The 24,663-nt window shown below is 42.9% G+C and overlaps 2 protein-coding genes across 2 annotated transcripts; one reads left to right on the top strand and one right to left on the bottom strand.

Annotated features, from left to right (window-relative positions):
• Positions 1 to 336: 336 nt before the first annotated feature.
• Positions 337 to 3,514, bottom strand: LOC132886063 (uncharacterized). The gene is made up of 5 exons (XM_060920612.1): positions 3,464 to 3,514; positions 1,568 to 1,676; positions 1,346 to 1,465; positions 1,090 to 1,168; positions 337 to 729 (listed from the first exon to the last, which is right to left on the bottom strand). Exons 2-5 carry the CDS (start codon positions 1,607 to 1,609, stop codon positions 638 to 640), a joined length of 333 nt encoding a protein of 110 aa, XP_060776595.1. The 5' UTR covers positions 1,610 to 1,676; positions 3,464 to 3,514; the 3' UTR covers positions 337 to 637.
• Positions 3,515 to 7,886: 4,372 nt separating this feature from the next.
• LOC132886910 (metalloreductase STEAP1-like) lies at positions 7,887 to 23,142 on the top strand. The gene is made up of 6 exons (XM_060922124.1): positions 7,887 to 8,056; positions 10,148 to 10,269; positions 11,411 to 11,762; positions 19,956 to 20,122; positions 21,230 to 21,394; positions 21,585 to 23,142. Exons 2-6 carry the CDS (start codon positions 10,171 to 10,173, stop codon positions 21,837 to 21,839), a joined length of 1,038 nt encoding a protein of 345 aa, XP_060778107.1. The 5' UTR covers positions 7,887 to 8,056; positions 10,148 to 10,170; the 3' UTR covers positions 21,840 to 23,142.
• The last annotated feature ends 1,521 nt before the right edge of the window (positions 23,143 to 24,663 follow it).

Genomic DNA, 24,663 nt, shown 5'->3' with positions numbered 1-24,663 from the left:
GAGTTATTCCATGAAATCGAGTCATACATGAGCTGATAGCCTATGAGGTGTGTAGCACCCAGTCGGCTATAAGCCATGTACGACTCGATTGAGTGGAATAACTGTTTTATTCTATCCACATTCTGCGGATTTTGAAAAACAGAGCATTTTTATTTTTATTTTTTGCAAATTCGATAAATAAAAACTTCATACAAAATGTCCGACAAAATCATTTCCGCTTAGAATGTAAACAAACTGGAGAAATGACAGTAGCAATTTGTGAAAAATGCTATAATAATAATTCTTGAAAAATAAAAAAAAGATACGTTCTTAACATCAAATACTTTCATTCCATATTTTGTTGCCTTTTTTGTATTTTTTTGGGGTTTTGTTTTCGAGTAGAGCTTTTATTTCATCCTCAGTTGGTTCAGCAACACGCGCTGCCATTTTGTATTTCTCTACTCGTGGTATATGAGCTGATAGCCTAATAGTACAGGAGCCAATCAGAGTGTGCGATTGCTCATATCCAGTGAATGTGGATATAATAATGAACATTATTACATTTTACTGTATGTTTAGCATCTTTAATGCATATGTCTATTGCTATAATGTTGACCTGTCACCTGTAGCGAATATTTTACTTGAAAGGAAGCCAGCATCAGTAAATTGTGCAATTGGCAGAGGATCGCTGTGTGCACAGGAATTCACTGGTGATTTCCTTATAACCTGGAGCCTCAGTCAGTCCACTCCCTGTACAAAATAATAATAATAATAATAATAATAATAATAACAACAACAATAATAATAATAATAATAATAATAATAATAATAATAATAATAATAATAATAATAATAATAATAATCATCATCATCATCTTGAGATAAGACTATTTGTTTTTTAATTTATTTTCAGTCGAATTGTGAAAGTAAAAAATCTTGGTCGTATTAAACAGCCAAAGTAGTCCACAGGTCAATGTTCTGAGTTAGTGACCAGAGTCTAAATTGCCAGGAGTCCCATAGAGCCCCTGCTGGAGCAATGCATTTAACTTTTTCATATAGATAAATGTAAATGTGCATATGAGTGAAAAAAAAGTGCATGTAATGAATTACCTTCCACTAAGTTGTAGAGGTTGCAGTAATTAGTGCCATGGTCTCTAACAGCATACCAGGTTTCTGAGACTGACATGGCCTATGGAGAATGTTAATGCTGTTCACATACAGAGTTGTTTTCAAGGTCCAGTATCAGTCAAAAGTTTGGATACTTATTACTATGAATGAGTAGGTGTGTCCAAACTTTTGTCTGATGCTATACATGTTAAAGTGATAAGCGCAAAGCAAATTCAGTGTATATAGAATAAATTCTTACTGATACATGGCAATGGGTGAAGAATTTATATGGATCCAGTCTAAAGTTTATATCTTCCACATATTTCTTCCTTGGTGCTGTGTGCTTTGCTGTAATGAAGTGGACGGAGGCTGACTGGAGCTATAATCGTAAAAAAGTATTTTCATTCATTTGTTTGTTCGTTCATTCAGTCATTACAGCTTAATCCTCATTCAGTAAACACACACACACACACACACTTACCTTATATAAACACTTTTCTCCACCCATAGCACAACTTGACATTGTCCTCCACTTTTTAATTTGAGTGACCAAGGCTTCATACACTTGACTGCAGGGAAGCCCAAAGTACCTGAAAGAAAATATATTGCAACTTTTCATTATAGATTTACGGTTCTTCTGAAATTTACAGTTACACTTTAGATAAGGAATTTACACGAACCCTTAACTACATGCATTTCTGTTTCCTCCTGCTACTTCTCAAACTTTTTGTAGCATGTTTAATGTTTAAAATAATAAATTCCATAGACTCCCTCAATACATAACCCAACTATTCAAATATTAGGCTCATTATTTAAATTTGTATAATCACATTCTATTTATTGCACCCTAGAGCTTTCTTAATCCTGATATTTTCTTCAGACAGAACATATTATGTCCAAGAAGACATTATTTAGATTCCTTGTTGTTTTAAGATATTGAGGTTTGGATTAAATCCATTCAGTTCAAACGACCAGTAAAACAGGCTAATAAGTCAGGTCAAAAAATATAATTGATAATAGTGGGTTGTGAAGTTAAAAATAAAAAATAAAATAATACAGACCTCCTGACTATGCTTCAGCAGACCCCACTTTAATAACCATTGTACCACAGCACACCCAAGTCAGCATCCATCCATCCATTATCTGTAGCCACTTATCCTGTTCTACAGGGTCGCAGGCAAGCTGGAGCCTATCCCAGCTGACTATGGGTGAGAGGTGGGGTACACCCTGGATAAGTCGCCAGACACAGAGACAAACAACCATTCACACTCACACCTTCGGTCAATTTAGAGCCACCAGTTAACCTAACCTGCATGTCTTTGGACTGTGGGAGAAACCAGAGCAAACCCACGCGGAAAACATGCAAACTCCGCTGGGTTCGAACCCAGGACCTTCTTGCTGTGAGGCGACAGTGCTAACCACTACACCACCGTGCCACCCCAAGTCAACATACGTATATTAATTATAATATATAAAATCTCTCTGTAAAGAGATTTGACATTTGACCATCTTAATTCAAATGCTGCCATCAACTGGAAGAAAGAGGACATTGCTGAATTCATTCGATTTATTTATTTATTTAGTTTTTTTTTTTTTTTCTTGTGGCTCTTAAATTCTGTTTGGTTCTCTACATGCCCTCCTCTGTCCATGTGGGTTTCCTCCCAAAACCTTGCAGATAGATGGACTGTATATGATCTACTGGCTGTAGGTGTGAGTATGGTGCCTTATGACAGATGGGCTTCCTATCCAAGTTGGCTTCTGGCTCATGGCCAGTGTTCCTGGGTTAAGCAACCTGGAATAAAGTGGTTACTGGAAGTGACAGAGTGAGTAACTGTTCTGAAATGCAACAAACACTTTTTTGTTTAGCCTGAATTAGTGTGTCCAGATGTTCTTTATTTAATTGGACATAAAGTAAAACAGAAATTTACAAATCATATACTCCATTATGTTCTTCACGAATAACATTACCGTGCTACAATAATTTCTAATGCAAAAGTCATTAGATTTACTTATACACAGGTGATTTCCCAACATTGTATTACCACTGCATGCTTTTTTTAACATATTTTTCCTCTGCTACTGGTCATCGAACAATAGTTCATTTTCCACTTGTATTCTATAATCTTAACTGTAACATTACCCTATCGAATTCAAATAATATGTGTGCAAGGGGTGTTCCTTTTCCAGTATAACACAGTTTGACATCAATACTGTACATACCTTTAATCTGAAATCACATCACACCAACCTCATAGCAACAGTTAAGACTTAACACTTAACACATTTAAGAGTTAACACAGATTTTTATAGTTTACTGGGTAGAAAGAGAGACCAATTCAAGCAAACAGACAGGTACACAAACAAATAACATATTTACCATTCCACTTTGCACTGTGCATGAAGAGGGCCTGAAGAACACACGGTAAATGATCCTAATGCCAGCATGGCAAGTAGGAGACACCTGGTGAAGTGCATTATGATCTCAGAGATTTCAATCCACAACTATTCTGTCTGAAGTTCTGGCGAGGAAAGATGAGAGTCGTTGAAAAGTCACAGGACACTCATGTGAGCTGTTCTCAAGGAAACTGACTGAAATTAAATTAGGAGACATTCTTGCTCTCTTCAGAAGAACAAGGAGAAACACAAGCAATGTTTCAAACACTGTACAGTCCACTGACTCCAGATGCTTTTGATTGTTTACAAATATAAAATGAGTACATGTTTGGAGTGCAAAGTAGAAACAAGAAATATAATAAAATCTGTATCTGTAGATATGGAATAAAATGCCCTTCTTGAAAATCCGTGAACAATTTGGTGTAGCTCACTGTTTATAATATACAGTGTGTCATGTGGTTTGCAAAATTTACAAATAAAAAGTTTTGATTGTGGCGGTACAGTGGTGTAGTGGTTAGCACTGTCACCTCACAGCAAGAAGGTCCTGGATTCAAGCCCAGTGGCTGACAAGGGCCTTTCTTGTGGAGTTTGCATGTTCTCCCCGTGTCTGTGTGGGTTTGCTCTGGTTTCCCCCACAGTCCAAACACATGCAGGTTAGGCTAATTGGTGGCTCTAAATTGACCGTACAGTGGTGCTTGAAAGTTTGTGAACCCTTTAGAATTTTCTATATTTCTGCATACAGTGGTGCTTGAAAGTTTGTGAACCCTTTAGAATTTTCTATATTTCTGCATAAATATGACCTAAAACATCATCAGATTTTCACACAAGTCCTAAAAGTAGATAAAGAGAACCCAGTTAAACAAACGAGACAAAAATATTATACTTGGTAATTTATTTATTGAAGCAAATGATCCAATATTACATATCTGTGAGTGGCAAAAGTATGTGAACCTTTGCTTTCAGTATCTGGTGTGACCCCCTTGTGCAGCAATAACTGCAACTAAACGTTTGTGGTAACTGTTGATCAGTCCTGCACACCGGCTTGGAGGAATTTTAGCCCGTTCCTCCGTACAGAACAGCTTCAACTCTGGGATGTTGGTGGGTTTCCTCACATGAACTGCTCACTTCAGGTCCTTCCACAACATTTCCATTGGATTAAGGTCAGGACTTTGACTTGGCCATTCCAAAACATTAACTTTATTCTTCTTTAACCATTCTTTGGTAGAACGACTTGTGTTCTTAGGGTCGTTGTCTTGCTGCATGACCCACCTTCTCTTGAGATTCAGTTCATGGACAGATGCCCTGACATTTTCCTTTAGAATTCGCTGGTATAATTCAGAATTCATTGTTCCATCAATGATGGCAAGCCATCCTGGCCCAGATGCAGCAAAATGGGCCCAAACCATGATACTACCACCACCATGTTTCACAGATGGGATAAGGTTCTTATGCTGGAATGCAGTGTTTTCCTTTCTCCAAACATAACGCTTCTCATTTAAACCAAAAAGTTCTATTTTGGTCTCATCCATCCACAAAACATTTTTCCAATAGCCTTCTGGCTTGTCCATGTGATCTTTGGCAAACTGCAGATGAGCAGCAATGTTGTTTTTGGAGAGCAGTGGCTTTCTCCTTGCAACCCTGCCATGCACACCATTGTTGTTCAGTGTTCTCCTGATGGGGGACTCATGAACATTAACATTAGCCAATGTGCGAGAGGCCTTCAGTTGCTTAGAAATTATCCTGGGGTCCTTTGTGACCTCGCCAACGATTACACGCCTTGCTCTTGGAGTGATCTTTGTTGGTCGACCACTCCTGGGGAGAGTAACAATGGTCTTGAATTTCCTCCATTTGTACACAATCTGTCTGACTGTGGATTGGTGGAGTCCAAACTCTTTGGAGATGGTTTTGTAACCTTTTCCAGCCTGATGAGCATCAACAACGCTTTTTCTGAGGCCCTCAGAAATCTCCTTTGTTTGTGCCATGAGACACTTCCACAAACATGTGTTGTGAAGATCAGACTTTGATAGATCCTTGTTCTTTAAGTAAAACAGGGTGCCCACTCACACCTGATTGTCATCCCACCGATTGAAAACACCTGACACTAATTTCACCGTCAAATCACCTGCTAATCCGAGAGGTTCACATACTTTTGCCACTCACAAATATGCAATATTGGATCATTTTCCTCAATAAATAAATGACCAAGTATAATATTTTTGTCTCATTTGTTTAACTGGGTTCTCTTTGTCTACTTTTAGGACTTGTGTGAAAATCTGATGATGTTTTAGGTCATATTTATGCAGAAATATCGAAAATTCTAAAGGGTTCACAAACTTTCAAGCACCACTATAGGTGTGAATGTGAGTGTGAATGGTTGTTTGTCTCTATGTGTCAGCCCTGTGATAACCTGATGACTTGTCCAGGGTGTACCCTGCCTCTCGCCCATAGTCAGCTGGGATAGGCTCCAGCTTGCCTGCAATCCTGTACAGGATAAGTGGCTACAGATAATGGATGGATGGAAGTTTTGATTGCATACATATTCACTTCCATTGCTTTGATGGTGGAAAATATTTCTTTAGCCTGAGATGTCTTAAACTGAATCAAATTTTTGGCACAATGTTTGGGTTGTGTTTGGTAGAAACCCTGGGAACACCAGGCCCACAATAAAGCACTGTGCTGAGACTATCATGTTGATAGTTACCCTTGGCCTCTTGGCTATTTACGTTCCATGTAATACAAATTGTTGTAAAGGTCAAGGGTGTCATGTTGTAAGTATGCAAGTCACTGTGTGTAACCACAACAGTTGTAGAATAATACATATACAGGTTGATGCTGTAGTATGTAAACTTTTTTCTGAATTATTATTATTATTATCATTATCCATCCATCATCTGTCGCTGCTTATCCTGTTCTACAGGGTTGCAGGTGAGCTGGAGCCTATCCCAGCTGACTATGGGCGAGAGGCAGGGTACACCCTGGAGAAGTCACCAGGTCATCGCAGGGCTGACACATCGAGACAAATAGACACATAGACACCTATGGTCAATTTAGAGCCACCAGTTATCCTAACCTGCATGTCTTTGGACTGTCGGGGAAACCCACACAGACACTGGGAGAACATGCAAACTCCACACAGCAATGCCCTCGCCGGCCGCTGGGCTCGAACCCAGGACCTTCTTGCTGTGAGGCGACAGTGCTAACCACTACACCACCGTGCCACCCAGGTGCGTGAGCCATCCATCCATTATCTGTAGCCACTTATCCTGTCCTACAGGATCGTAGGCAAGCTGGAACCTATCCCAGCTGACTATGGGCGAGAGGCGGGGTACACCCTGGACAAGTCGCCAGGTCATCGCAGGGCTGACATATAGAGACAGACAACCATTCACACTCACATTCACACCTACGGTCAATTTAGAGCCACCAATTAACCTAACCTAACCTGCATGTCTTTGGACTGTCGGGGAAATCGGAGCACCCGGAGGAAACCCACACAGACAAGGGGAGAACATGCAAACTCCGCACAGAAAGGCCCTCGCTGGCCGCTGGGCTCGAACCCAGAACCTTCTTACTGTGAGGTGACAGTGCTAACCACTACACCACCATCTCATCTCATTATCTCTAGCCGCTTTATCCTGTTCTACAGGGTCGCAGGCAAGCTGGATCCTATCCCAGCTGACTACGGGCGAAAGGCGGGGTACACCCTGGACAAGTCGCCAGGTCATCACAGGGCTGACATATAGACATAGACAACCATTCACACTCACACCTACAGTCAATTTAGAGTCACCAGTTAACCTAACCTGCATGTCTTTGGGCTGTGGGGGAAACCGGAGCACCCGGAGGAAACCCACGCGGACACGGGGAGAACATGCAAACTCCGCACAGAAAGGCCCTCGCTGGCCACGGGGCTCGAACCCGGACCTTCTTGCTGTGAGGTGACAGCGCTAACCACTACACCACTGTGCCGCCCTACACCACCATATTATTATTTAAGTATAGGGAAAATAATGATTAAACACTTGCACTTCTCTTTCTATCACATCCCAAAGATGTTCTTAAAGCAAACCGTTCTTATTTGTGTAGATTCCAAACAAATGTGGGATTTTCACCAATAGCTATAACGTGTTTCTGTGAGCCGCCTTCTACAATATTTTACTTTGAAAAAGAAATTAATTAACATTCAGTGTCATTACAGAAACACATACAATTTACTGAAAATGTGAAAGAAAAACGCTTCTGAATAAATTACGTGAAAAAGTTAGTCATGCGCATGGCGGAGTTTTATAATGGGCGCGGTCTATGACGTATGTTTGCTGTGATTGGTGAACTTTAATAGGAGGCGGGGCTAAAAGGAAAGACTTCGTCTCCGGTAAAGAATGTGGGCTGAGTATGTGTCAGAGAGAGAGAGAGAGTGTGTGTGTGTGTTCATTTTAGAAGTCTACCTTTCTGTCATCATATTTACATATCCTTTTTGCCACTTTTTCTTTTTTTTAATTTCATGCAGGACACACGGTTAACAGCTACACGGCTTCAGTTGTGGACTGGTTGAGAAGTGTGAAGTTTATATCCTGAGGTATGGCTCTCTTTTTGACTGTATGACCCATTAAGTGAATGTATTTTGCTGGCTCCATGTGAATCATGTCTCTGGCATGGTTTCACTTTCAGTGCCATCTGCCTGTATTAATGTTGCACACTAAGCACTGAGTGGAGAAGTGGTATGGTAGCTAGGCAACATACTCCATAAAATGATTTACCATTGAAAATAATCACTGACCTGAAACTCCACCATAGATGAAGTAGTGGGATTACTTTATTTGACAGGGACAGAGTTCAAATATTCAAAACAGCTGCATGTGTCATATATAATAATGTACAGTGTTACACATAGCAAAATAAAACCTGTACAGTTTTGGGTGGCACGGTGGTGTAGTGGTTAGGTTGCCTCACAGCAAGAAGGTTCTGGGTTCGAACCCAGCAGCCGGCAAGGGCTTTTCTGCGTGGAGTTTGCATGTTCTCTGCGTGGGTTTCCTCCGGGTGCTCTGGTTTCCCCCACAGTCCAAAGACATGCAGGTTAGGTTAATATGGGACGGCCTTGGGCTGAGGTGCCCTTGAGCAAGGCACCTAACTCCCAACTGCTCCCCGGGCGGGTGATTCTCATGAAGCTACAGTGAACATGTCCAGGGCACATTTTCCAAAATCAATACTTAATTCACATAAACTCTGATATTTTGTGTAAAGAAAATAGGGAGCACTGTATGGACAAATGCTTTTCATCATCATATAAACTAATTTTTATATCAATTAAACAAAAAATCTATGGAAATTCTCATTACCGTTATGTGTCCGCATCCCTTTTTTTAATGTTTACTTTAAATCATATAAAAATTCCTAATTATATTAAAAATAATACAGTGTAAAGTTATTTTAAAACATCTATATTTATGCATAATATTAATATTTTTTGTGTTGAACAAAAAAAGGTACTTGATTTTAAACAAAATAACTGTCCGCACCAAATGTTTCTCATTACCGTTTCATGATTTCACCCCCCTATAAAAAGTACACCGTGCCTTTAAATTGATCAGCTATCCCATGATGCATCACTTCAGATACAAGATTCAAAATGGAGACAAGGTCAGTTGCTCACTCTTCTCTTACTTTGTGATATTTATGTTAATGTTGCTAAATCTGTCCTCAGTTACACTGTCTATTATCATTACCGTTATGGTTTGATACTCATTACTTTTAAAAATAAAAAAATATATATTAGTTTATGATTATTATCACAATATAAGGCTTTAACATGTGGCAAAGTTATAGGTTGCTAGCATTTCAGGTTATTTGTGAAATTAGCCAAGAGTATCTCATTACCGTTACTCAATATTCTCATTACCATGCACTGTGAGGGCAATAAATAAATGTAAAAAAATATATAAAGTAATTGTCATGGACTGTGCTGTTCATTTAATGGGATATTTTGTGGAAATATAAAATAAATTGTCAAAAAATGTTTTTAACTCATGATCTAGCTTCATCATTTACTATAACGGTGATGAGAATTATTCTGGATCATGTAAGCCTCAAATAAGAATAAAATTCCATTAAAATATTTTCCATTAAAAAAAGATCAACATAGTAAAGTTCACACTCTATTTTAGGCTCTCAACTTGAAAAAATACTGAAATGAGGTGAAAAACTTTTGTTAATGTGAAGGTCTTCATGAGAATCACCCGGGCGCTGTTAGCATGGCTGCCCACTGCTCTGGGTATGTGTGTGTGTGCTCATTGCTCATGTGTGTGTGTTCACTGCTTCAGATGGGTTAAATGCAGAGAGGAAATTTCACAAGTGTGTGATGAATAAAGTTGTGCTTTCTTTCTTTTTTAATATTACATATTTTACTAGATGAGTAACTCATACAGTGTTTAATAAAGAAACTGAATGTTAAACCTCTTAACAGCGCTAGCTGTGAACGTCTCCCCAACTCCAAGAATTAATGCCTTGGTGATTACAGGGCAGTCATGTGGATGCCAGATTTTGTCTTTGTGCCTCCATGCTTGAAGGGTTCATTGTTGACATGGGAATGAATTGCAATAAAGCACTAATGCACTTGTGGAGTTTGTCCATAAAGGCCTAGAATAACAGTGCACTGTGGGCAATTTTCTAGGGTTTCCTGCTGTTTGCCCTGTTATGGAGAGACGTCCTCATGATTTGGGAGAGCTAACAGCACACCATGATGAAAGCCTTCAGCCTTCTGAAGTGGAACCACAAATACAACTCAATCAAAAGGCACGGTACACTGCATCATAGGGTGAAAGACTCATATAACAGGAGTATAAAAGAAATAAGACACATGCATGTATCGAAACCTTCTCGGGAATAATTATCCTGTTTGGCATGCTTGTATCCATTAGCTAATATGTTTCATTGTTGGAGTGATTTTTTTTTTTTTTTTTACAGAAATGCCATTTGCACATTAAATTATTTCTGGTGTTTTTTTATTTTGTGAAAAGACGTTTATAAAACTCCGGAAAAAACTTCGTATTTAGATATTCGTGGATTTCTGAATAGATAATCATGTGTGCTTAATAACTTTTACTCAGGTTTTTAATGAATTTAGTTTTTGGGGTTTTGTAATTGTAATGGAAATTTCTAATAAACACTTCAGAACGCTTAGCAGTTGTCTTTTCAGTCATTTATTATAGTAGATCATATAAAAGATATAAAATAGGAAAGGAAAGAGAAGAATAGAAGAAGACACCACTTCTGATGATGCCGAGAGTACGCGCACTCTGAGTTGTGTTTTAGGAATGTTATCTATTATACTCTGAAAGCATTCGCTCACTGCTTGTGTCTTCACGTGATTGGCTCAAGATTTTCTCTGAAGTTTTGTTAAAGCGTGCACCTGGCGTGCTCTGGTATGTGCAGGCGGATGCGAGTTAGGGAGAGCTCAAGCTCCCTGCTTATCACCACCGAGGTCAGGAAAGGTGGTTACATCATGAGAAGATGCGTAGTTAGGACGAACTCAAGCACCCTGCTCATTACCACCAAGGCCACAGAAAAGTGATTACAACATTGGAAAAAAAAAAAACACATCTTTCTCAGTGTATTAGGCCACTTGAGCTCAACACACAGAAACACAGAGAATAGGAATGTTCATCCACTAAATTTCCCTCACAGTAATCTTTTGCACTGATGTACAGAGGAAAAGTCTAGACTGGAAAGCAGGTTTGCATCTTTTATGGTAACTATGACCTTGAAAACAATTATGCTATATTGTCAGTATTTGACATCAGAGCAGAGCAACGTTTCCACTGAATATTGCCTAAATGCCATTTATTTGCGACAACAGCATATCATTTAAGGATCGCAAATCTCCATAGGCATAATTAGATTTAAGACATTGATTATAGCTCTTGCTTTCTCTCAGGAGCCTGAGGAGGGAGAAATGGAGGCTGAAGAGATGTTGTCAAGCACGAATCCTCACCCCTTGCTGCCTGCGTATGCACTAGAGGAATTTGAGTTCCCTGTTCATCTACATGAGATGCCCCTTTTCCCCAAGTGGCGCCTCCCTCTCAAGCTCATGGCTGTGTTTTTGACTGTGGCATTTGTGTATACATTCCTCCGGGATGTGCTGCAGCCTTATGTGTCTCAGAGTAAAAATGACTTTTACAAGATTCCCATCCTGTTGTTAAATAAAGTTCTACCCTGGACATCAATCACTCTGCTGGCACTTGTCTATCTGCCTGGAGGGCTGGCTGCTCTGCTGCAAATATACAGAGGTGAGCAAATGAGCATCTGTAATGTAATCTCCATTATTAATGATTGTGTTGAAGTTAAAAACACACATACAATTTCATCTTTTTATTGAACACTCATTGTCATAAGTAACAAAGTGAAAAGTATGAGACAGTATAGGAAGATAGATGGCAACTACAGTGCCTTGCAAAAGTATTCATCCCCCTTGGTGTTCGTCCTGTTTTGTTGCATCACAAGCTGGAATTAAAATGGATTTTTTGGGGGTTAGCGCCATTTGATTTACACAGCATGCCTACCACTTTAAAGGTGCACGTTGTTTTTTTTTAGTGTGACACAAACAATAATTAAGATGAAAAAACAGAAATCTGGAGTGTGCATAAGTATCCCCCCCCCAAAAAAAAGTCAATACTTTATAGAGCCACCTTTTGTTACAATTACAGCTGCAAGTCTCTTGGGGCATGTCTTTATTAGCTTAGCACATCTAGCAAATGGAATTTTTGCCCATTCCTCAAGGCAAAACTGCTCCAACTCCTTCAAGTTAGATGGGTTGAGTTGGTGTACAGCAATCTTCAAGTAATGCCACAGATTCTCAATTGGATTGAGGTTTGGGCTTTGACTACGTAATTCCAAGACATTTAAATGTTTCCCTTTAAACCGCTCCAGTGTAGCTTTAGCAGTATGTTTAGGGTCATTGTCCTGCTAGACCGTGAACCTTCATCCCAGTCTCAAACCTCTGGCTGACTCAAACAGGTTTTCCTCCAGAATTGCCCTGTATTTAGTGCCATCCATCTTTCCTTCAGTCCTGACCAGCTTTCCTGTCCCTGCAGATGAAAAACATCCCCACAGCATGATGCTGCTACCACCATGCTTCACTGTAGGGATGGTGTTCTCAGGGGGTTGAGTTTGCGCCACACATGGCATTTCCCATGATGGCTAAAAAGTTCAATTTTTGTCTCATTTGACCAGAGAATCTTCTTCCATGTGTTTGGGGAGTCTGCCACTATTGGGCAAACTCCAAATGTGATTTTTTTTTTTTTTAAACAATGATTTTTTTTTCTGGCCACTCTTCCATAAAGCCCCGCTCTGTGGAGTGTATGGCTTAAAGTGGTCCTATGGACAGATACTCCTGTCTCCGCTGTGGATCTTTGCAGCTCCCTCAGCATTATCTTTGGTGTCTTTGTTGCATCTCTGATTAATGCCCTCCTTGCCCGGCCTGTGAGTTTTGGTGGGTGGCCTTCTCTTGTCAGGTTTGTAGTGGTGCCATATTCTTTCCATTTTGCTATAATGAATTTAATGTTGCTCCCTGGGATATTCAAAGTTTGGGATATATTTTATAACCCAACCCTGGTCTATACTTCTCCACAACTTTGTCTCTGACCTGTTTTGAGGCTCCTTGGTTTTCATGTTGCTTGTTTAATAATGTAGCAGAGTCAGGGTCCTTCCAGAACAGGGTGCTTTATACAGACATCATGTGACAGATCATGTGACACTTTGATTGCACACAGGTGGATCTTAACTAATTATGTGACTTATGAAGTGAATTGGTTGGACCAGCTCTTATTTAGGGGTATCATACGAAGGGGGGGGAATACTTATGCACACTCCAGAATTCTGTTTTTTCATCTTAATTATTGTTTGTGTCTGTGGCAGCGGGGGCGTGGTCAAGCGCCGGTCTGTGATAGGAGGGCGGAGTCAGGGAAGGTGAGTGGCAGAATCACTACACCTGAGAGCAATTAACCTGTGTTTGTGTCTTCCCAGTGACCACGCCCTACTTAAGGAGGGAGAGCGAGAGCAGAGGAGCTCTTGCTGAACCAGACGCTGAGTGTGTGTGTGTGTGTATCTGAAAAGTGCATACATAATTGTTAACCTGAAAAGTGTGGCAATAAAACGGGCTGTCAAACCTGATCTCTGTCCTGCCGTCCTCTGTGCTCCACTCACGAACGCTGAACCGTTACAGTGGTGCCGAAACCCGGGACCTGGAGCACAGCAGCCTCACAGCCCCATGGAGTCCTCCCCGTTCGCTGAACTGATCCACGCCCTCGCCACGGCCCAGCAAAGCCAGCACCAGGCGCTACTCGCCCTCCGAAAGGAGCAAGAAGAGCGGTTCGAGGCCCTGGTGTTGGCCCAACAAGAAGATCGCCAGGCGTTCCGGCACCTCCTCGCATCGGCGGGGCCCACCAGCGCTGCTACCGCGGGCCCGTCTCCCCTCACCGTCACCAAGATGGGCCTGCAGGACGACCCCGAGGCGTTCATCACGCTCTTTGAGCAAGTCGCCGAAGCCTCGGGGTGGCCGATGGAGCAGCGTGCGGCGCGCCTCCTCCCCCTGCTCACGGGAGAAGCACAGCTGGCCGCGCTACAGCTCCCCGCCGACCGCCGGCTGGCCTACGGGGACCTCCGCCGGGCCGTCCTCCAGCGCGTAGGGCACACTCCAGAACAGCAGCGCTAGCGCTTCCGCGCGCTGCGCTTGGAGGAAGTCGGCCGGCTGTTCGCGTTTGGCCAGCAGCTCCGGGACGCCTGCTGGCGGTGGCTGAGGGCCAACAACCGCGACGCTGAAGGAATCCTCGACCAGGTGGCGCTGGAACAGTTCGTCGCTCGCTTGCCAGCAGGAACTGCGGAGTGGGTCCGGTGCCACCGCCCAGCGTTGCTGGATCAAGCAGTCGAGCTGGCGGAGGACCATTTGGCGGCTGTCCCGGCGGCAGGACAGCAGATGGCCTCTTCTCTCTCTCTCCCCCTCCTCCTGTGTCCCGTCCTCGCCCCATTCCCCCTCCGCGGAGGTGGGGGCCGGCACCCCCCCCAGCCGGCCCGCCGCACCCGCGGTGCCCTCCCATTTCTCCCTTCTGTGTCTGTCTCTCCCCCACCTCAGGTGAGTGAGCCCCAGATCACCGGTGCAGAGGGAAAGCCGGTTTGCTGGCGCTGCAGGGAGCCGGGCCACCTTCAACAGCAGTGCACGGCAATGGAAGTGGGCGCGGTGGTTCGGATCCCCGATGCGCCAGAGGCCGCCCTCGATCGGGCTGGAGCGTATCGCATACCGGTGAGTATCCAAGGGGCTACATATCAGGCGTTGGTGGATTCTGGTTGTAATCAGACCTCAATTCGCCAAAGCCTGGTTCAAAACGAGGCATTGGGGGGAGCACAAGGGGTGAAGGTGTTGTGTGTGCATGGGGATGTTCACAGCTACCCTTTGGTGTCGGTCCACATTATTTTCAGAGGGGAAAAATTTATAGTGAAGGCGGCGGTTAATCCCCGCCTTACCCACTCTCTAATTTTGGGGACTGATTGGCCGGGATTTCGGGGTTTAATGACACGCCTAGTAGAGAGTGGGTCCTGCCATTTGACAGGGGGAGGTCCCGGTGTCGCTTTGGCGGGAGCCGCTGTCACAGAGCCGTCTACGCCATCTCAGCGTCAGAGTGAGGAGCCGCCGGCTCCTCCTCTCTCTATTGGGGAATCCCTCGCGGATTTCCCATTAGAGCAGTCGCGAGACGAGACTCTGCGGCATGCGTTTGACCAAGTGAGAGTAATCGATGGTCAAACGCTCCAGCCGAACGCCACCCCGTCCTTCCCCTACTTCGCGATTATGAAGGATAGATTATACCGAGTGACGCAGGACACTCAAACTAAAGAGCGAGTCACGCAGCTTTTAATTCCGAAGAGCCGCCGGGAATTGGTATTCCAGGTGGCTCACTTTAATCCCATGGCTGGACACTTGGGGCAGGATAAAACACTAGCCCGAATAATGGCCCTATTCTATTGGCCAGGGATTCGCGGCGATGTCCGTAGGTGGTGTACGGCATGCCGCGAATGCCAGTTAGTAAACCCAGCGGCCATTTCAAAAGCGTCTTTGCGCCCTCTACCGTTAATCGAGACCCCGTTTGAGAGAATTGGGATGGATCTCGTCGGGCCATTAGATCGGTCAGCACGAGGGTACCGCTTTATATTAGTTCCGGTGGACTATGCAACGCGATACCCGGAAGCAGTGCCTCTGTGCAATATCTCAGCACGCAGTATTGCAGAGGCACTCTTCGGCGTCATCTCCCGAGTTGGAATCCCGAAAGAGATTCTGACTGATCAAGGCACTACGTTTATGTCACGAACACTGCGCGAACTGTATGGGTTATTGGTGACTAAGCCGATCCGCACCAGCGTGTATCACCCACAAACGAACGATTTAGTGGAATGATTCAACCGCACCCTCAAAAATATTATTAAGAAATTCGTAAGTGAGGATGCACGTAATTGGGATAAGTGGCTCGAACCCTTGCTGTTCTCAGTGCGAGAGGTCCCCCAAGCCTCCACGGGGTTCTCCCCATTCGAATTATTATATGGGCGTAAGCCGCGCGGCATCCTGGACGTGCTGCGGGAAAATTGGGAGGAGGGACCTTCACAAAGTAAGAACGAAATTCAGTACGTTATGGACCTGCGCGCAAAACTCCACACGCTCACCCACCTAACTCAGGAGAATTTGCGGCAGGCCCAGGAACGGCAAGCCCGCCTGTACAACAAGGGTACGCGCCTTAGAGAGTTCACACCGGGACATAAGGTACTCGTACTGTTGCCCACGTCGAGCTCCAAATTGATCGCCAAGTGGCAAGGACCCTTTGAGGTCACACGGCGAGTCGGGGACGTCGACTATGAGGTGAGGCAAACGGACAGGGGTGGGGCGCTACAGACTTACCACCTCAATCTGCTTAAACTCTGGAATGAGGAGGTCCCCGTGGCGTTGGTGTCGGTGGTTCCGGAGAAGGCGGCGCTGGGGCCGGAGGTTCAAAAAGGGACATTGGCATCACGTACCCCTCCGGTCCCCTGTGGAGACCACCTCTCCCCAACCCAACTCACGGAGGTCGCCCAGTTGCAGACCGAGTTTTCGGCTGTGTTCTCGCCCCTGCCTGGTCGCACTAACCTCATAGAGCACCACATCGAGACGCCCCCGGGGGTGGTAGTGCGTAGCCGCCCTTACAGGCTACCCGAACACAAAAAAAAAAGGTGGTTCGGGAAGAACTTCAGACCATGCTCGAAATGGGCATCGTCGAGGAGTCCCATAGTGACTGGAGCAGCCCGGTGGTCTTGGTACCCAAGGCCGACGGGTCGGTCCGGTTTTGTGTGGACTATAGGAAAGTCAACGCGGTGTCTAAATTTGACGCGTACCCAGTGCCTCGTATTGACGAGCTGCTCGATCGACTAGGCACGGCTCGCTTTTATTCGACACTGGATTTGACGAAGGGATATTGGCAGATCCCCTTGACTCCACTATCCCGAGTCGGCTGCAGGCCGGACGGCCGCCCAGCCTGAGTCGGGCGGTGGGGGTATGTGGCAGCGGGGGCGTGGTCAAGCGCCGGTCTGTGACAGGAGGGCGGAGTCAGGGAAGGTGAGTGGCAGAATCACTACACCTGAGAGCAATTAACCTGTGTTTGTGTCTTCCCAGTGACCGCGCCCTACTTAAGGAGGGAGAGCGAGAGCAGAGGAGCTCTTGCTGAACCAGACGCTGTGTGTGTGTGTGTGTGTGTATCTGAAAAGTGCATACATAATTGTTAACCTGAAAAGTGTGGCAATAAAACGGGCTGTCAAACCTGATCTCTGTCCTGCTGTGCTCCACCCACGAACGCTGAACCGTTACAGTGTCACAATAAAACAACAATGTGCAACTTTAAAGTGGTAGGCATGTTGTGTAAATCAAATGGTGCTAACCCTCCAAAAATCCATTTTAATTCCAGCTTGTAATGCAACAAAACAGGAGAAACACCAAGGGGCATGAATACTTTTGCAAGGCACTGTAGATACATCACTTTATAGTGTCCTTTGTTTTTCCATAGCCTCCAGAAAATGCAGTTTTACTCTTAAGACAGACCAACACTTTTTTAATCCGACTACTGAGTTTGTTTATAGCACGTGTGCTGATGCTATAGCATTTACTGGAGGCCCTCAGTCTTTTCAAGACATGAAGGATTCTGGCCCTTCTTGCACGTGGCATCAGCATTGATAGTTATCCAAGAAAACCCACAGTGAGTTGTAGATTTTCACCATTTTTACAATGGCACCATCTACACAGGACTGCATTTCCTGAAGTTCACCACCATCTCATCTCATTATCTCTAGCCGCTTTATCCTTCTACAGGGTCGCAGGCAAGCTGGAGCCTATCCCAGCTGACTACGGGCGAAAGGCGGGGTACACCCTGGACAAGTCGCCAGGTCATCACAGGGCTGACACATAGACACAGACAACCATTCACACTCACATTCACACCTACGGTCAATTTAGAGTCACTAGTTAACCTAACCTGCATGTCTTTGGACTGTGGGGGAAACCGGAGCACCCCGAGGAAACCCACGCGGAGTTCACCACCATTTGTAATCAATTACCATGTCTTCACTTACTGTATATTTTGCAGATTACATGACCTAAAATTGTTTGTGTACAGGTTGAACAGGAAATGAGTCAACACAGTCTTTTGGGTTCTTATTTTGGGCCTTTGTCATGGCTATGACACCACACAAGCTGTTGCCAGACAGGCCATGGTATGAAGTCTGCCATTGTCTGCCAATGACCATGATTTGGACTGATGTTGAATTCAGACTCAACCAGGTCCTTGGATTGTGTTAATATCACCCTGGTTCTGTGGCTTTGTATTGTCAATGAAGTACTGGTTCCAGAGCCAGTGCGTGATCTGGAACTGTTTGTTCTTAAACAGCAAAATCAGTTTGATTTCACCACCAAAATGCAATTGAATATAAACTACATTGCTATAAATGAATATAAGCGCCACTGCTAATGGAAAACAAAGCTTTGTTTGAGTAGATGGCAGACTGCTTCATACAACATTTGTTAATACGACATCATTCAGTAATAAGCTTCTACATCTAATTATGAAGTTGTTTAGCTATTTAGTCAGTAAAAACGAATTTATTTAAAAAAAAAATCTTTTCCTAGCCCAGTACTGGTGCCAGCACCATGTTGGTGAACAAAAGGTATGTTTGAGGTTCCTCATCTTTTTCTAAAAAGATTCAATAAAGAATAAGGTTACTGTGTTTTGGAAAAAATATTGTTTAGTTATCCCCATAGGCACTCCTATTTCACAGCTTCAAACAGAAACACTAGTCATAAGAGTTTTTATATGCACTGGCTCCAGTCTGATGTTTAGTGAATCCACCCACTGTTTTCTCATGGACCCATTATGTGTTCTGAACTACTTTTGACATGGGTGTAAAATGTGACTTTGTTTTCGCTTTTTGTGAGAAAACAGACTTGCTACTTTGAGATATGTTTAGTTAAGTGATTGCTGTTTGCTGCTATGGTTGAAATAAAATGGCTGCCTTCTTTACCAGTTGCCTGTTGAATCAGGCAGGCTGAATGCAGCAGTAAGGTGCTATAGTTACTGTGTATTAGTCTAATGCCTCGGTCCCAACCGGCCGTACGTGCTCCTACGGCCGGTCTACGTGCAAAAAACGCAAGAAACGCACGGACGGCGCGTGTGTGATGTGCTGATTTTCGAGCCGTAGACTGGCCGCAGACCGGCCGCAGAGGTTCTTTGTCATGTCAAACAAACTCTACGGCCGCTTACGTTTTTTTCAGGTTGCAAGACAAACTTACGGCCAACGTGCATCTTTCTCCACGAACAAAAAAACCGCAGCGATTTGGGAAACGCCAAAAATTGCACAGCCAAAAAAATCGTACGTTCGGTTGTGACCTAGGCTTAACGCAAACTTCCTGTGAATAAACCACCACATAGATAGATAGATAGATAGATAGATAGATAGATAGATAGATAGATTTATTAAGGTAAAAATTACATGCCAGTAGGACAATATACTCATGTACAATTGAACTAAATGCATAAAACTAAAACCAAGGATAACACAAAGTGTAAAACACTTATTTCCATTGTGGTCCAAAGGAAAGTTTCAGGATGGCACTATGTTGACTGTTTAATCATGGAATTACGTGTATTATCAATACTGCATTTGTACAAATGGCACTAAGTAGAATAAAAAAAAAAAAAAACTTTAACGGCACAAAAAAACCAAACACCTGAATTGCTAGCTAAACATGGATATAAAAGGCAAGATACAATAATGCACCCGAGTAACACAATGTAGTTGAGCACCACAGAAGGATCACCACAGTCAGATGGCTCAATTTATATACCTTCCTTGACTGATATTATACATCTATTACAGACCAAACTAGTTGGCATCAAATTAATACTTTTACTCTTCCTTGTCAGGCACTAAATACAGCTCTTTCCCAGTTTGGCTGGAAAATTGGATGGGTGTGAGGAAACAGTTGGGTCTGCTGGCCTTCTTCCTGGCCTGCCTACATGCCATTTACAGCCTGAGCTACCCAATGAGACGCTCTTACAGATACAAACTCCTCAACTGGGCCTACCAGCAGGTGAGCAAGGATATTAAGTTTAAATCCTTTTCATATGAAAAGAACATTGTTATTAGATACTTAACATTCTTACCATGGCACATTTATATTATCTTCCTGCATTTCACATGCAAGACCAGAACTAGTCTGTATAAAGCCACTCAGAGAGATTCCTGTCTTAAGTGCCAAAAAAATCAGGAAGTTTACTCCTTTAATTAGGCCTAAGAATGGGAGCAATGCACAAAAAAATCTTCAGTCTTAAAAGTACTCTCAAACGAGCAAATATTTCGGAGTGTTTCAGATATGTCTCGAATGTTTAATAGTCATGAACAACGGCAGCACTAGCGCTGAAAAGATGTGCAGCCGCTAACTTATGTATTCATTAGGATGTCACCACCACTCATCTCATCTCATTATCTCTAGCCGCTTTATCCTGTTCTACAGGGTCGCAGGCAAGCTGGAGCCTATCCCAGCTGACTACGGGCGAAAGGCGGGGTACACCCTGGACAAGTCGCCAGGTCATCACAGGGCTGACACATAGACACAGACAACCATTCACACTCACATTCACACCTACGGTCAATTTAGAGTCACCAGTTAACCTAACCTGCATGTCTTTGGACTGTGGGGGAAACCGGAGCACCCAGAGGAAACTCCACACAGAAAGGCCTTCGCCGGCCACGGGGCTCGAACCCGGACCTTCTTGCTGTAAGGCGACAGTGCTAACCACTACACCACCGTGCCGCACTCATTAGGATGTACTGCAATTAATTCTGAGTTCAGTAACCTGGTTTCCTTTTTATTCATAGACTTAATCACTAATCAAATATAACAGCGCAGTAATGGTTGACTGAGGCACAGCCATTTCAGATGTGCCTCATGTCGTCGTTTGGCTTTTGTTTATTTGCTTTCAAAAGACTAGATTGAAAACTAACTTTAGAAAGATTAACTACAGATTATGGAAGTTTTATAACACATGGCACTTCTATTCACTGACTTCTGTTTATGGTGCCACACAATCTATATAAAGAATTTAACTAATTTATACCTGAATTTTGTTACAAGTTTGGTAACTTTAATTTAGCCAAATAACATCTATTCTCTAGCACCCATGTGCTTATGTGATAGGTGCAACAGAAGAATGAGAACTCATGGGTAGAGGATGATGTCTGGAGGATGGAGATCTACATTTCACTAGGAATCCTGGGACTGGGAATTCTGGCTTTGGTGGCCGTCTCCTCCCTGCCCTCGGTTATGAACACACTAAACTGGAGAGAGTTTCAGTGTGTCCAGGTAGGTGAGAAACAGAGAATCCAGATAAGCACTGAAATATGATGCTTCAGTTTTATGGTCTTTGACAGTTTCCTCTCAGAAATGACCTAATCGTACATCATCGTATGTTTGGATTCCATAGCCATGATAGATGTTATAAAGATTTGCTCCACATGTTGATTTTGCAGAGGCTTTCTCCATGTTTCTGTAGAGAACTCTGGGACATGCAGCCCTGTTTTTGTGCACGGCTCACGCTCTGGTGTATGGATGGAGGAAGTGGGTGGAGGTGAAGCAGTATATATGGTACACACCACCATCATTTATACTGGCCACCTTCCTCCCAGGTGTGGTGTTACTGCTCAAGGCTGTGTTGGCTATGCCCTGTTTCAGCAAGAGACTGGAACGCATTCAACATGGCTGGGAAAGACCTGGGCAAAAGCGATTAATAGACAAGGACTCATTCTGACTCACTGTCTTGGAGGCATATAGTTTTAAATTTGTCTTCACTAATGTTGGGTTTCAAGTAATGATTGTTTTTCAGAGTGCTGTTTTTCACAACTTGTGAATGATGTTTGATTTGTTTGTACTATCATGCATCACGACATTTACGTATCAATTAATATGATCTCTTCTGCTTATTTTACAGTAGTTAGTAATTAATATAGTACAATTTTTATATTGTTGTTGTTATGGTACATTGTTCTGTTTAAAAGAAAGGAAAATCAGTTTTGTGACAGATGCATGATTCCCCATCATGACTACAACATTAAGGCATCACAAACCGATTCAGATCACAAACATCACCAGTATCTTGCACTCCATTTTGGCATATTTATTAGCAGCTTAAGTTAGGTTTGAGTCAGGTGGGCTTTACATTAGACCGTATCAGCGGATCATCAGATTAACGTTTTTAAAACGATTAGCGTGCACACAGCAACACCAATACACGATTCGCGTGCACACAGCAACACCAATACATGGATGCGCTCGGCTCCGCAGGCATCCTGCGCTCCAAATCACTCCGCCCTGAACAGCGAGTGCCCTCCGGCCCTGCGCAGCTCACAGAGCGCGTGAGTATAGCGCACGAGCAGTGATTCGGGACTGAGCCGCTGTGTGTGTGATCCCAGTGCATATCACTTACCACTTGCAAGTGGAAGGATGGCAAGCCTAAAGACAATCATAACTACACAATGGGCAGTATTTGCATCAGTATTTGCAGTATTTTCATACTTTTATACTCTTTAATGAAAGGTGATACAAGGCGGAAGTCCGCGCTGTTTTTCAGCAGTCGCGTCACATGACCAACGCCAGCGAATCAGGAAGGTGGATGTCACAGTGACGTTGTCCAATGACGACGCCGGCTAGAGCTCAGCACAGCGTATCCGCGTATTCTCAATGTTTACACAGCACCGGACCAGACACGATCTAGATTGAATACGTGGACCCTGGCGGATTCCCGTTTCCCGGCGTTTCCAGGCGTTTTAATGTAAACGGACAGTGCATCCGCGAAGAAAATGAGACAGATACGGTCTAATGTAAACTTGGCCTCAGTGTTCAGTCACTCTTCAAAACTGCTTGTGAAATGTGATAAGTGGGGGAAAGCAAAGCTATGCATTGCAGCAATGTCCTAAATTATACACTGTTGTACTAAATAGTATGTTATATAGTAGTATGATATCAAGGGTGACATTCGCCACCTTGCTAATTTGATCTATGTATTAGTAAGGTACAATGTGTGTGTGTATATATAAATGCAACCATTGTTTGAAGATGTTGCTTATTAAGTTTCTTAACAACTATGACATTTTGCTTATGATTTATAAAGCTCTAAATCAGGGGTGTCAAATTCACATTCTCCCAAGGACACCAGTATTTTTGTGAGATTTTAAAGGGCCATAAATAAAGGCTATTCATTTTTTAACGTGCTCTAAAATTTGATTATGATATTTCTGACAAAAAAAAAGGACTACCAAAGTATTCAACTATATGCACTATTTGGTGATAGTTATTAAACTGATTAAAATTTTTATATATCATAGGGGTTGCAGAGACTAGTTGATTAGACTAATTTCACTAATCGACACTGTGATGTTGACTTGTAAGGGTGGTTGAAAAACAAGGAAATGTAGACAGAAAAAAAACAGTTGAGCTCTAATATGTCAGACTAGATGAATTCTACAGTCAACTGAACATTGTGTAAGAATACACCTGTATTTTTTTATACATTTGTGTGGGGTGTACTGCACTTATCTAATTCTGATGACTAGTTTACTAGTCCACTACTTAAACAAATTAGCCCTGTTTGTTGACTAGTAAAAATTAATATTTACGCAATGCATTATATAGGCTATATCTGTTTTCCAAATATTGAAAATATGAAAAAGAGGTTTAAGAGGGACACAGTATCTTGTATGAAGATAATACATGAACTATAATGGCCTTGTCTTTGTGCTTCAAAAATGTTCTCCCCCCAACATATTTTAGATCTCTGGGTGATACATTTCAGGATTTGGAGTCACTCACTGAATCCCACTAAAGACCAACACCCCACATGTTTCTGAAACTTCCTCTAGACATGTGTTTGATTTGCAGCAGATAGACAGCGATTTGAACCAGTGTTTCAGCCCTGCAGTGTTTCAGATGTCTGAGTCTTCTCTGAATTGTAGCTAGTGTGAAAAAGTTCAGTTGTGTGTACTATGGTGCATTTCAATAATGTGGTTTACAAATTTGATCGAGCTGAATGAAATGAAGCAGCGAGTCTGCAAGCCTTGAGTTTGATGCATGCTCTAAATTGTTTAGCTTTGGTGCTATTTTACTCATCTTCTGAAACGAACTCATCACTTCGTTCAGGTGAAGTATGTTTAGGATTAATTCTTAGGATTAACTGCAGTTCAATCACTGGTAGATTTGGGTTATTTTTTTAATATATATTTTTAACAATAATTTTTGTACTAACATTACTGATTCGTATTGATTTTTTTCTATTTTATTTTTTAAATTATTTTTATTTGCATATTGTTTTATTGCTTGTGCATTTTTTAAGGAAATGCAGGCAGAAAAAAGGTAGTCCAGATCTAATGTCAAACTAGATGAAAATCCATCCATCCATCCATTATCTACAACTGCTTATCCTGTGCAGGGTCGCAGGCGAGCTGGAGCCTATCCCAGCTGACTATGGGCGAAAGGCGGGGTACACCCTGGACAAGTCACCAGATTATCGCAGGGCTGACACATAGAGACAAACAACCATTCACACTCACATTCACACCTTCGGTCAATTTAGAGCCACC

Source organism: Neoarius graeffei, chromosome 5, assembly GCF_027579695.1.
Source record: "Neoarius graeffei isolate fNeoGra1 chromosome 5, fNeoGra1.pri, whole genome shotgun sequence".
Classification (NCBI taxonomy): domain Eukaryota; kingdom Metazoa; phylum Chordata; class Actinopteri; order Siluriformes; family Ariidae; genus Neoarius; species Neoarius graeffei.
Note: the sequence above shows the minus strand (reverse complement) of the source record. Positions and strands in the feature narration are given on the sequence as shown.

Excerpts from the sequence above, each read along its gene's own strand:
- LOC132886063 (XM_060920612.1), bottom strand. The coding sequence starts at position 1,609 with ATGTCAAGTTGTGCTATGGGTGGAGAAAAGTGTTTATATAAG. Across the intron at positions 1,466-1,567 it reads GAGAAAAGTGTTTATATAAG|CTCCAGTCAGCCTCCGTCCA; the intron begins GTAAGTGTGTGT and ends TTACGATTATAG. Across the intron at positions 1,169-1,345 it reads TCACCCATTGCCATGTATCA|GCCATGTCAGTCTCAGAAAC; the intron begins GTAAGAATTTAT and ends CATTCTCCATAG.
- LOC132886910 (XM_060922124.1), top strand. The coding sequence starts at position 10,171 with ATGGAGAGACGTCCTCATGATTTGGGAGAGCTAACAGCACACCATGAT. Across the intron at positions 11,763-19,955 it reads TCTGCTGCAAATATACAGAG|GCACTAAATACAGCTCTTTC; the intron begins GTGAGCAAATGA and ends CTTCCTTGTCAG. Across the intron at positions 21,395-21,584 it reads GAGAGTTTCAGTGTGTCCAG|AGAACTCTGGGACATGCAGC; the intron begins GTAGGTGAGAAA and ends ATGTTTCTGTAG.